A 12,820-nucleotide genomic window follows, 5' to 3' on the forward strand; every position below is an offset into this window, starting at 1 on the left:
ATAAAATTTAACTGGCATTTTGCATAATATAGTTATATAGTAGAGATCAAAACTGAGAACAAGTAAAGAACTACTTTTCCCCCTACAAATAGTCTGTAGAGATAAGAAGTTCATTCTTACAACCATCACATGAAAAAATATCAAGGAAAAAAACCCCTTCATCTGACTGATGGAATCTTATTTTATAGATCAGAAAATCATGGCATTAAGAGCCCATGTAAACTTAGAGCTGAGAAAAACCCAGAGCTCTGTATTCCCTCTTCCATGCCACGTTGGACCACTAGCTAATTAGATTTTACTTTGGTATTTATAACATTGCATAAATTTTAAGAAAGTAATGGGGGAAAAAAAGAAAATATTTTCAAAATTACAAACTCATGTTCTTCTGGCACTATATTTTTTACTGACACTGTATTTTTATGTGGTAACTAAATCAACCATTTTTTATCCAAATCAGTTTTTTAACTTTTTGAAACTATCTTGTGAAATAGAATGGATTAAATAATCTATCAGGTATATATACACATATAGATATGTATGCCTATATAGATATGTTAATACATACATATATGTATGTATATATCGAGATATACAGATACATATGTGAGAATACATACATACACATATATAGATAGACAGGTAGATATGTATGTGAGAATACATACATACATATACATGCCAAATTCTGCACTCTTCATCTGGAGCCTATCGTCACTACAGACATGGTTTTCACCTCTCTGTTCTCTACATTAAAGAGCACTCAAATCTGGGAAGGCCAACTGGGGGAATGTTACAGAGACATTTATATCATGTGGGTCCATTTTCTATCACTTGCCTTTATTTCTGAGACACTTCAGGCTTTTACGTGTTCTCCAAACAATAACAGAAGACAAAAAGACACATTTTCATAACTGTATTTTCACCGGCATTAGTTTTACAAAATGATGGGCTGATGGACTGATGGGACTTACTTGAGTTCCATCCACTCCAATCTTGTCCAGGGCACCAACAGTATTATACAGAAATTTAATGATCTTATTGAAATTATCATCTCCAATACTCCAGGATCCATCCACCATGAACACTAGGTCTGCCTTGGCAGCCTTACAAACTGCAGAGTAAGAATTGTTTAAGAATCAGATATAACATTGAACTACTCCAGACCTCAAAACCTGAAGAATCCTCTTCATGGTTGCTAAAAGAGTTAATCAGAGGAAAAATTCTCTATTTATGCTTCCCTTAAGACAGGGGTTCCTAACCATTTTTGTGTCATGGACCCCTTTTGGCAGTCTGGTAGAATCTATTGACACCTCAGAATAATTTGTAAAATTTATAGTTTAAAGAAATTCTGAATTTTAGGTAGAAGTTTGTGAAAATAAGGACCTATTTTCCTTCCATACAAATTCATGGACCCTTCAAAATCCACCGACAGGCCTCTTGGAGGTCCATGGAGCCCAGGTCAAGAACCTTTGTCTTAAGATCTCAATCATCATACAATGTCACTTACTGAAGGTGAAGGAATGGTGTGAAAACTCATTTTTATCCTGCTCCACAAATCCTCATTCCCAGTCATGCCCCAGCATCCATTAACCCCTACAAAAGCTTTGATCATGACTGGTTTTAGCTAAATGAGGAGGTAAAAAGCATCACCTTGGAGTGGGGGGTTAAAGGAGCTTACAAGGAGAGTTTTTCTAGGAATATGTTGAAGACATATTAAAAGTGAGAAAATAATAGCATAAATGGAGAATTAGTTTATGGTCAGAGAGTTAAAGAGAATCAGAGAAAAATTGTGTCTGTACACACAGGTGCAAGTGTAACTCTGGCTACGTATTGAAACCTGGTGTGAAAAAGCCTGAATGAGAATGGGTAGGGCAGAGACTCAGGCCATTATACTGTTTTTGTGCAGCAATATCTGTGAAGAAAAGCTATAAAATCAGATTATGTCTTTTCAAGTAGAGCATGAATTTCTGGACTCTATTTATTTGTTTTAGGAGCAGATGGTAGGGCAGAGAGTTAAGGTATCAGGGCTAAGAAAAGGACAATCTTAACCTCATATAATATGCAATTAATGTAGAATATCATTCATTAATATATTTCATTTGCTCAATAGACTATATCAATAATTTAATAGTAATCATAGTAAAATAGTTAACACAAAGGATGCCTTTGACTACCCACTTAAGCTTTCAACTAATCGAATGAAATGACAAAAATTCAAAGTTGCAAGTGTATTATCATTATTATCTTACCTTCTTTTGCTGGAGGAATGGTTGGAGGCGGTGTGGTTGTTTCTGGTGGTTGAGTTGGAATTGGCCCTGAAAATTGGAGAAAAGTAAAAAGAGCCCAAAAGAGACATCATTAAAGAGGCAATAATTTTTTGAGGGGGTAGGGCTTCAATTATTTTGACAATAAATCGTTCTTCCTTAGGATTTTGTGACTACAGAGATCAACAATTTGTGGGAATTAGTGCAACTATCTCCTCATCTGCAGGCAGAAGCCTGGGTGCCATTTTCAGATAATTCCATTTAGCCACCTGGAGTAAATTTAGTGAAACCGTCAGCTCTAAAGTGGTTGCAACATTGATTTAGTGTAATAGTTTTGGAAAAAGCATGTTTCTATTCTAATTACTGGCCAAGTTCAACACAGAAGAAGGCAGAAGCTCAACTTCTGTCTACATAATTAACAACAGAATATCAATCCTTGTTCAATGGAACTTCTTCTTCCAATACAACTTCATGACTTCATGTTGAGGGTGAAAAGAGTCTGACCATACTCCACATTCATCTGAATTCTGTAGTACTGGATTAAATTCTGAAAGCTTTATTTCAAAAAGAACATTGACTGTCCATAGTAAAAACAATATTGTTCGATGAAGAACATTTGGGGAATGACTTAGCTATTCTTCACAATACAATGATCCAAGACAATCCCAAAGGACTAATGATGAAGCATACTACTCACCTCCAGAGAATACTGATATTAATTGAATACAGAGTGAAGCATGCTATTTTCACTTTCTTTTCTTTTATTCGAGTCTTCTTATACAAAACGACTAATATGGAAACGTTTTACATAATTGTACGTGTATAACCTGTATCTGATTGCTTACCATCTCAGGGAGGGGAAAGGTGAGGGAGAGATAGAATTTGGAACTCCAAACTTTAAATAAAAGTATTAAAAAATTTAAAAAAGAAAAAAGGGGAGCTTACATTATAATAATTTATGTAAGTACACATAAATTATTTGCATTATTAATATAAAGGGGACAAATACAAATACATACATGTATGTTTGTATATACGTATGTGTGTGTGTGTGTGTGTGTGTGTGTGTGTATGTGTGTGTGTCTATACAAGTTAGTTTGGAAAGAATGGTACTAGTAGTTGGAAATGGGAAGGGCATGAACTCAAGATTGGGAAAGGTTGGAATTGACCTTAGACATTCTAACTCTACATACAAAAATCAGTTGTAGGATACGAATGGCAAATGGTAATTCAGGCTTTTTATGAGCCTTTATGAGGAGGGGGGAAGACGGGGGGGGGGGCAGGGGGGAGGGGAGGAACCCACTAGTTTTTGGCCAGTCCAGAATAACTGGGATTGTAACCTTAAATCTGCTTCTGTGAAACTTCCATCTACTTTGCCTACCTCTGCCACCTGGGGCCATTTGTTTAATTTCATTGGGTCCTTTAAAATATCAAGACATAAATATTTCCTAAAATATTAAGAAATAAATATTTCCTAAGAGTGAAAGAAACAAAAACAAAAACAAAGAGAGCATTGACATCAACATTGATATTATATCTACGAAGCTACCAGAAGCCAAATTGTATGAGAAACAATGAAAGGATGTGAGTATGTTTACTTAGTTTGGAGGAAAGACTAACATGATACCACATTATTTGCCTTCTCAATAGGTGAGAGTTGGAGAGAAGAAAATTTGGAACTCAAAATATTATTTAAAATGCTAATAAAGAAATAAAATTTTAGAAATAAAAGACAAATTGATAACAGATGACTTCAAATATCTAAAGAGTATCACAGAAGATGAAGAAAATTTCTTAGAAAATTTGGTTTCTAAGGCAAAAGTAGTGTCACTGGGTAGAATACATAAAGGGAGGCAGATTTTAGCTCAAAATAAGGGAGAACTTTCTGACAATCAGAACTGTCTGACAATTTCAAAGGCTTCCTTGTGACAACATTCATTTCCTATCATTAGAAGTGTTTGAGCAGCTTAGAAGTTTAAATATTAGAAGGGTTTGTTTCATTATCAACTTTCATTGACACTATGAAAGGAATGTCTATATTAGGTAGAATATTGAATTACATAGTCTCTAGTGTGCCCTCTCAGTTCTATGATGTTTAATTATTAAACTAATAACAAAAATGAAATAATTCATATGCATTTTTAATGTGATAAATTTTTGTAAGTTTCCTAAAAGTCATTACAGTTCACCTCAAAGACATTGCATTTGATTTTTATAAAATCTTTGGAAGAAGTAATAAATTGATTATCATTATCAACCCTTCTCCCACATCAATACATACACAATCACAATAAAAGTGTGAAAAACTAAGACATTGTTAATGTTTTATCTTTAAAGCAAGAGCAAAATTCAAGTGAAATTGTCAAATAGGTTCTCTGTGGTTCCGAAGTCTGCCAAAGTAACCAAAACAATGCACTTGTTTGCCAACCACAGAGCTATGAGTGAAAATGAGTCTTTAGGAACTAGGTGGGGCTCAATAGGAACTGTTCACCATATACATACATAAGTTGTCTTCTAAGACTTGTAGAGGTGGTGTGTAAATGGGGGAAGAGATTTGCTTTGCATTGGTTCCTAAGGCTGGGCAAAAGTCAATGGGTTAAAAGTTGTAGTAAGATAAATTTCAATGAAATTCAAGAACTTTCTAATGAATATCACTCACAGATTGAATAATCATGAAGAATGTTGTAGAAGAAAGTTTCCCCTGAATTTGAAATTGGGCTGGGTAGTTTCCAAAGTCCTAAGATTCTAAGGGATCACCTTGCTCTGAAAGTCTATGACTCTCAAACTCTTGGAATCTCTTTCCTAAACAACTTTCCTCTCTTTTTTAAGGAAGGTGACATAATTGATGGCTCTTTTATCTCAACCAATGAGACTTAAAAGATGTAGGCACAACCAGCAATCCACACACATAAAGATAAGAATACAGCTGTCAAATTCCTTGCCTCCATAGGGATTCCAAGTACAGTCTTGGGTAGTTGTGTAAATCAGGGTTACCCCCAAAACAGTTATTAAAATGAAGGAAAGTTCTATGCATGCAGACTTTAAATCAAGAGAAAGCTAGTAAGTTCCAATATAATGCTATAACATTCTCCCTGGTCTTTGGAAATCTCCAAATAATGGACAATGAAAAATGTCTTCTTTTAATTGTGTGCATTCCTCTTCGGCACATCAGATCTACAGCCAAGTTGGAAAAAATGGGAAAAGCTTTTTAAGCTACAAGAACTCCTCAGAGGGTCAACAAATGGGAGTTGATTGGCTCTGCTCCCACCCCCGTGGCTCTGGTAATATGCCACTGTTTAATGTCAAGACCTAGCTAGTACGCCCTATTCCTCTTGCCACATACAAATGTTTCTTTATGGATGCTGATTACAATATAAGTCATTGTAGCTGGGACTTTTGTTAACCTATGGACTGATATCTAATCCTTTATGAAGCATGTACCAAGGGGTGGAAAAAATCAAAGCATAGTAATGAGGACCAGTGGATGACCTGCAGTAAATTTCGTGACTGCAGAAGAGACTGGAATTTGAATTACATGTATTCTTGCCTGCCATAGCTCACATTTTTATTAATGGAACAAGATTTATGAGCCAATCAGGCTCCCTCCACCCCGCATGTCAATCTATGAATCTACGGATGAGAGAAAAAGCACAATTCACTTACGTGTTTTTTCCATTATGCTTACACTAGGTCCTGTTATCTCTTGGAGTTGTGTATAAACACTGATTTTATACTCTGAATCAGGCGTAAGTCCATAGAAGCAATGGCTAGATGTTCCTCCACCCACGGTAGTTTCTTGTTTCTTCCCATCTGTGATGAAAAGATAAAGAAAAGAAAAAATGCATAGGGGGGTCATTTGTCATTGGACTTTCTTTATGCATGGCCTGTGGTAACTCCATCAAAGTTTTCATAGATATGTAACTCAATAATAGTTTAAATCCATTAAGTCAGTTGAGAGAGGCAGTGTGGCTTGCTGGTTAGAAAGCTGGCCTTGAAGCCAGAAAGTCCTGGGTTCAAGTCTTGCTTCTGAGACATAGTGACTGTGTGACCCTGAGAAAGTCACTTCTAAGTACTTTGGGCAACTGTAGAAGGTCTCAAGTCAAAGAGGAGATGTTGACCTGGATTGGTAGTAGGACTTTCTTCACCCAGGAGTTTTCTATTCCAATGAATCCCTGACTACTCTCTAACCCTAAGGAAGTTTGCAATTAGAGGAATCTGGAAGTGGTGCCTCTTGACCAAAGAATCATTTTGTATCACCAGTTTAGCCGTTGTGTAACTGTGGATTTTAGTATAATCAAGCTTTCTTAAAGTAAGACATACCTGAAGTCAGCCTCAGGTCAGTTACTTAAGTTAATAAAAATTTATCAAGTGTCTACTGTATCCACTGTGCTAAGCACCATGGATACAAAAACTAGGCAAAAGACAATTCCTCCCTCAAGGAGTTCACAATCTAAAGGGGGAGAAAACAAGCAACTATGTACAGACATGCCATATACAGTATAAAGAGGAAATAATTAAGAGAGAAGGCACTAGGACTGAGAGGCATTAAGGAAGGCTTCCAGTAGAAGGTGAGGCTTTATTTGGACTTTAAAGAGCCAGGGCATCAAGGCCAGAGGTGGAGCAGTCTTCTATGTGTTAACAGAGTGGAGTGGGAGAATTTGTTCCAATATGATGAAAATTCCCAGGAAGTCCTACCAGCCTGTATGATGCAATAAAACAACGATTTTGGAATCAGAGGACCTAGGGATCACCTGTGTGACCATGGGCAAGTCATTTCCCTACTAGGGCCTTTGTTTCCTCACGTGTAAAGTGAGAACGATAATATTTATAGCACCTTCATCACAAAGCTGTTCTGAGAAAAGTGCTTTATCAATCTGAAATTGCTATAAGACTGTAAGCAGGCATTGCTATTACTGGTAAGTTGGCTCCTAGAGCTGATATGCTCCTTTATTATAGAAGCATCCCTAAGTGGCACAGTGGATGGAGTGCTAGATTTGGTGTCCTAACACCAAAGACCTGAGTTTGGATCCAAAGTCAGATGTGTACTAGCTATGTCACCCCAGGACAAATTATTTAATTTCTCTGGGCCTCAGTTTCCTCACCTCTAAGAAGGCTGGATTTGATGGTCTCTAAGGTCTCTGTCAGCTCTAATTCTATGATCCTATGGAGCAGTAACCTACCAAAACAACAAATTCACAACAATTTAACTGAAAAGTGTTTCAGTCAAATTCTTTTACGTAACAATGTCACAACCAGTAGATTTGGAACCAGAAGGGACCCGAGAGGATGCAGCCCTCATTTTGCAGATAAGGAGTCCAAGAAACAAAGAAATTAAATGACTGGCTTGTCATAAGAGGCATAGCTGGGATTTGAACCCTGGTTCTCTGACTCCCAATCTATTACGCTTTCCATTGCACCAATATACCCAAGGACATAATTACCTTGGTTCCATAATTAAATCCTCAAAAAGATGGTAAGGCTGATGCCCATTTAAACCCCAGGGGGAGAGACTAGGAATCTGGGTATTCTTTATGCCTTACAAAGATGACTGTAGACCTCCTGGTACTGTGGAGTCAATAATAATAGCCAATGTTGATATACAGCATCTTAAGGTTTACAAAGGGTTTTACATGTGTTATCTCATTTAATCCCACAGGAACTCTGAGAGGTAGAAGTAATTACTATCTCCATTTCTTAGATAAGGAAACTGAGGGTTAGAGAGGTTATTATTACCTGACCAGGGTTACATAGCTAGTAAATGCCTAAGTAGGATTTGAATTCAAGTCTTCCTCATTCCAAGTCCTAGGTCTTACAGTTGCCTGGTTGTTGTTGAGTCGTTTCAGTTGCATCTGACTCTTTGTGACCCCATTTGGGATTTTCTTGGCAGAGATACTGGAGTAGTTTGTCATCTCCTTCTCCAGCTCATTTTACAGATGAGGAAACTGAGGCAAATAGCATGAAGTGACTTGCCCAGGGTCACACAGCTAGTAAATATCCGAGACAGATTTGAATTCAGGTCCACTGCACCATTGCCTGTAGTTCCATAAAGCCTCAAAGTCCTGAGAGCCTGCTCTTTCTCCTTCCCTGAGTAGATTTCTTATTTGATCTGATTACTAGCCTACTTGGTAGGGCATGCTACTAGTTTTCATGTGAGTGCATAGGAGGCTCCTGACATCTGCACTGCCTAGCGCCCTAGAGAACGAGGCGCATGTCTTGGCTTTGTCTTTTCCCCTCTGTGTGATTCTCAGCAAACCCTTAACTTCTCTATCCTTCATTTCTCTGATCTAGAAAATGAGGCTAATAATACTTATCATGCCTACCTCACATTATAGGACCAAATGAGATATTATATGAAAGGAGTTTTATAAACCCTAAAGTATTCTTTAAATGTCAGTCATTATTTTCTTTTAAAAAAAATCATGCCTGCTGGAATGCCTACAGACGACTTTAAATTTTCTGCATTTTTCATTCCTTCTAAATTCTTCTTGATAGAAAGACATTTAGGTAGTACCTCATACTGTATTAACATTCAGCATGTGTAGTGGATAGACAGCTGGCCCTGGAGCTAGAAAGACCCAAGTTCACATCCTGGCTCTGACACAAGTAAATCATGTAACCTCTTTCAGGATCTGCAGATTCTAGGAAACTGTCTAAGATTCTATGTTGAAGAAAACGTGTTAATGGAGGGAGCTTTCCCATCAGGAGTTCCCAAAGCCAATGAATTCACAGGTCAGGTCCCTATATCTTTATACTTTTTAGAATGATGTCATATGCTTTTTTCTTATTTGATGTCCAAAAAACCATGTGAGACAGGTCATACCTAGAGTAGCACAGAGATATTGGATACAAAAGAAGTAGGCTTAAATCCTGACCTTCTGTCCATTATTAGTCAATGGCTGATCAACAAGCATTTATTAAGTGCTGACTAGGGGACAGGATGCATGGCTTTTTATGATCTTGTATAAACCACAGCTAGAGCAGCTAGGTTGTACAGTGGATAAAGTGTTGGGGCCTGGAGTTAGGAGGACCTCAGTTCAAATCTGGCCTCAGACACTTAGTAGCTGTGTGACCCAGGGTCAATCACTTAACCCAGTTTGCCTCAGTTTCTTCATCTGTAAAATAAGCTGAAGAAGGAAATGGCAAAGCACTCTAGTGTCTTTGCCAAGAAAACTCCAAATGGAGTCATGAAAAGTCAGACATGACTAAAACCACTGAACAACAACGTCACATACATCTTAAATGTAAAAGACAGGTCCTCTGACTCCAAATTCAGAGTTCTTTCCCTGTCAAATGTTATGAGGCTCCTTCTAGAGTCTTCTTTTCATGGGATTAAGGAGACACTATAGTACCCAGTGGTATCATTTTCTCCTTCATTTAGATTAATTCTCTTTATAAATCTTTGAAAATATAAGATAAAGGAGTTGTTTTATGTTTTGCTTTTACCAAACAAAAATATATTTTCCAATATTAGAGAATTGTGGTTGATACAGTAAAACTGAAAAGTGATTTCTGGATGCTTCCTAAGACAAATATCGTTTATGAGAATGGGTGTAGTGGCCGTGTTGTTTCTGGCCTGTATGATCCATGCCTACTGGCCCTTCTTTAAAGCAACACATTGTCATTGGTCAAATGATGACGAATTTCTCCAGTATTACGTGCCAGAAACACTAAATCAAACGGAGCCATGGTTTGCCCTTTGGGACAGTTAGAAATTTTCAAAGTCCAGCATGGAAAAATGTCATCTTCGTAATACACTTATATTTTTATTCTTTATGAGCTGAGACCAAACAAATTATCTGAACTGTTGTAACAAATGTTGATGATGGGACACAGCAAAAAGTACTGGTAACAATAGCTCAAGTTGGTAACACCAAAATCAATCTCTGGGGACTGATAATATCTAGAGAGCCTGAGAAAGTGGGCTGCTGGAATTTCAGGCTTTAAAGTCTAGCCTCCCACCTCCTTTACTGCTCTCACTTCGATTCTGAATATTACTTACTCAACAAGTTTAGACTCATGAAGAAGTTGTTCTTCAGGAGTTTTTGAACTCTAGATTCCAGAAAAATAAAATGATACCAGAGATCTTGCATAATAATACCATCTTGTTGTTCAACTGTTCCAGTCATGTCTGACTCTTCATGACCCCATTTGGGGAGAGATACTGGAGTGGTTTGCCATTTTCTTTTCCAATTCATTTTATAGATGAAGAAACTGAGGCAAACAGAGTTAAGTGACTTAACTAGGGTCACACAACTAGTACCAAATCTGGTACCAAATCTGAATTTAGGAAGATGAGCCTTTCTGACTCCAGGCCTGACACTCTATCCACTGCACTACCTGGCTGCCAACACCAGGAGGTAAAAGGGATGGCCACATCCTCCATTCAGACATAGACGGAAGATCTCCAAGTCATGCAAGATGGAGTAATTGGTACAGATGGATCAGCTGGGAAAGAAATAAATTGTAGGATAATTCCATGCTCTCTCCCTGATGATTAGTTATCTCAAAGCTAGCTCCTAGAACAGACCAGAACCTCCAGAACATCTTTATAGTTAGTTTAGTCTTGTAGGGGTCTCTGAGCCCCACCAAGCCCCACTTTGTCCCTGAGGTCTAATCCAGGATGACCCAAAGGCAAAGGACATGTTGTTGTCTTTTGTTCTTGAAGAGGACCATGACATCAGGAAGGTGATGCCATGACTTGCAAGTGAATTGATTTAAGTCACCAGCCTCACTTTCTTCTTCAGAGTCATCTGACTCCAGTGGCAAGATCTAGATTAGGACAAATGAAGATGGCTGCCATCTTGAACGTAATATGTGACTGGCTGTCCCAAATTGGGCTGTTACTTTGTCCCTCTTGAACTTTTATTCTACCAGTCTCTTTTTGCTTGATTATAAAGATATTTCAAATTTGCATAACACCCCTTTTTCTTACAAAGACTTAGTTTTATAAGTACTTAAAAAAAAACCACTCCTTTGATGTCATTAGTATAAGAAACTTCCAGGGAGGACTTTCCTTCTACTAGCGAAGACTAGAATTTGCTCTGCAATTTCTCATTTTAGAGGATGGGGGAGGAGGGAGACACAGAGATTAAATTACTTGTCCAGGGTTACACAGTCAATAGGTCAGAGTTATCTGATCCCAAGTCTTCCTGACTCCAAGGTCAGCTCTCCATCCAATCTGACACTCTACCTCTCTTTATAGGGACTGCCAAATTTAAACCTCTCAAATGGTCGGGAAGCAGTACTTTAAGATAAACAGGTGCACAATATCTTTCTTGAATTTTATTTGTACCTGACTCTTTGTGACCCCCATTTGGGGTTTTGTTGGCAAAGATACTGGAGTAGTTTGCCATTTCCTTTTCCAGATCATTTTACAGATGAGGAACTGAGGCAAAAAGGCTTAAATGACTTGCCCAGGGTCACACAGCTAGTATCTCTCTGAGGTTAGATTTGAACTCAGGAAGATGAGTCTTCCTAACTCCAGGCCCAACATTCTAGCCACTGCCCAATACTAATGAGTTTGTAGGTGGCATTGTTATTTTGTCTTAAAAATATACATGACTAAACACGAGAGAGAGAGAGAGAGAGAGAGAGAGAGAGAGAGAGAGAGAGAGAGAGAGAGAGAGAGAGAGAGAGAGGGAGAGGGAGAGGGAGAGGGAGAGGGAGAGGGAGAGGGAGAGGGAGAGGGAGAGGGAGAGGGAGAGGGAGAGGGAGAGGGAGGGAGGAAGAGCAGGAAAGAGAGAGAGAGACAGAGAGAGAGAACTCACATTTATTAAGTGCTTGCTATGAGGTCAAACATGCTAAAGGCTGGGGACAGAGTTGTGTTTGGAAAAAAAAAAGACCATCCCTACTTTCAAGGAATTTGCCTTCTAATGAGAGCTAACAGGGATGGGGAAATTGAGAAGCTGGGAAAAGGTGAGAGCAGGAGGAGTCTGTGGTATGGCTGGTGATAGAAAAATAAAGCCTCTACAAAAAAGGTTTGAGTAAGATAGGTCCAAAGGGATCTACCACAGCCTAGGATGGCTCCAGGGGCCAAGTTGTAAATATTCTCAGTGGTGGTATGTGATGTCATTGCTTCTAAACAGCTGGCAATCCTGCCTTAGCTTCCTGTGGAAGAATGGGCTCCTGGCATCAGAAGACTTTCAAGGGCGGGGTTAATGAGACAGTGACAACATCCTATCTGAAAGCTAGTCACCCAATCTGACCTCTATTCCCACCACAAAAGGTTCAAATATACATTTCCCCCTTTTTTTTCTTGAAGCTACTGATAAGAAATGATTGCCAGAGAGTTGATTAGCCACAATAATGAAGAAATGGGCTTCAGAGTGAATGAGCTGTGGCCTAATTGAATCATAAAATCTTTTAATGTATTAAATGTTAATGAGAAAATGAACAGCACTTTTTGTTCATTCTTGTTCAATCAAGACTGTCTCGGATCCGCTGAAGACATTTCTGGCTGCTTCACCACTCTGCTGAGGAAGTACAAGTTAGGTTAACTCCCAGATAAGAAGGAAGTGTGGGCTCAGGTTCCTGCCAGCAAAGATCTTGGCTTTACA

The 12,820-nt window shown here is 38.3% G+C and overlaps 1 protein-coding gene across 2 annotated transcripts in view; it reads right to left on the bottom strand.

The window, feature by feature from the left end:
• Nucleotides 1-12,820, bottom strand: part of COL14A1 (collagen type XIV alpha 1 chain) — a 248,731-nt gene that overhangs the window by 101,073 nt on the left and 134,838 nt on the right. For both annotated transcript variants that reach the window (XM_072603195.1, XM_072603197.1), the window contains exons 25-27: nucleotides 5,928-6,074; nucleotides 2,250-2,315; nucleotides 972-1,111 (exon numbers count right to left, since the gene is read on the bottom strand). In XM_072603195.1, the coding sequence (XP_072459296.1) occupies nucleotides 972-1,111; nucleotides 2,250-2,315; nucleotides 5,928-6,074 (353 nt within the window). The remainder of the gene's footprint in view (nucleotides 1-971; nucleotides 1,112-2,249; nucleotides 2,316-5,927; nucleotides 6,075-12,820) is intronic.

Source organism: Notamacropus eugenii, chromosome 4 (genome assembly GCF_028372415.1).
Source record: "Notamacropus eugenii isolate mMacEug1 chromosome 4, mMacEug1.pri_v2, whole genome shotgun sequence".
Taxonomy (NCBI): Eukaryota; Metazoa; Chordata; class Mammalia; order Diprotodontia; family Macropodidae; genus Notamacropus; species Notamacropus eugenii.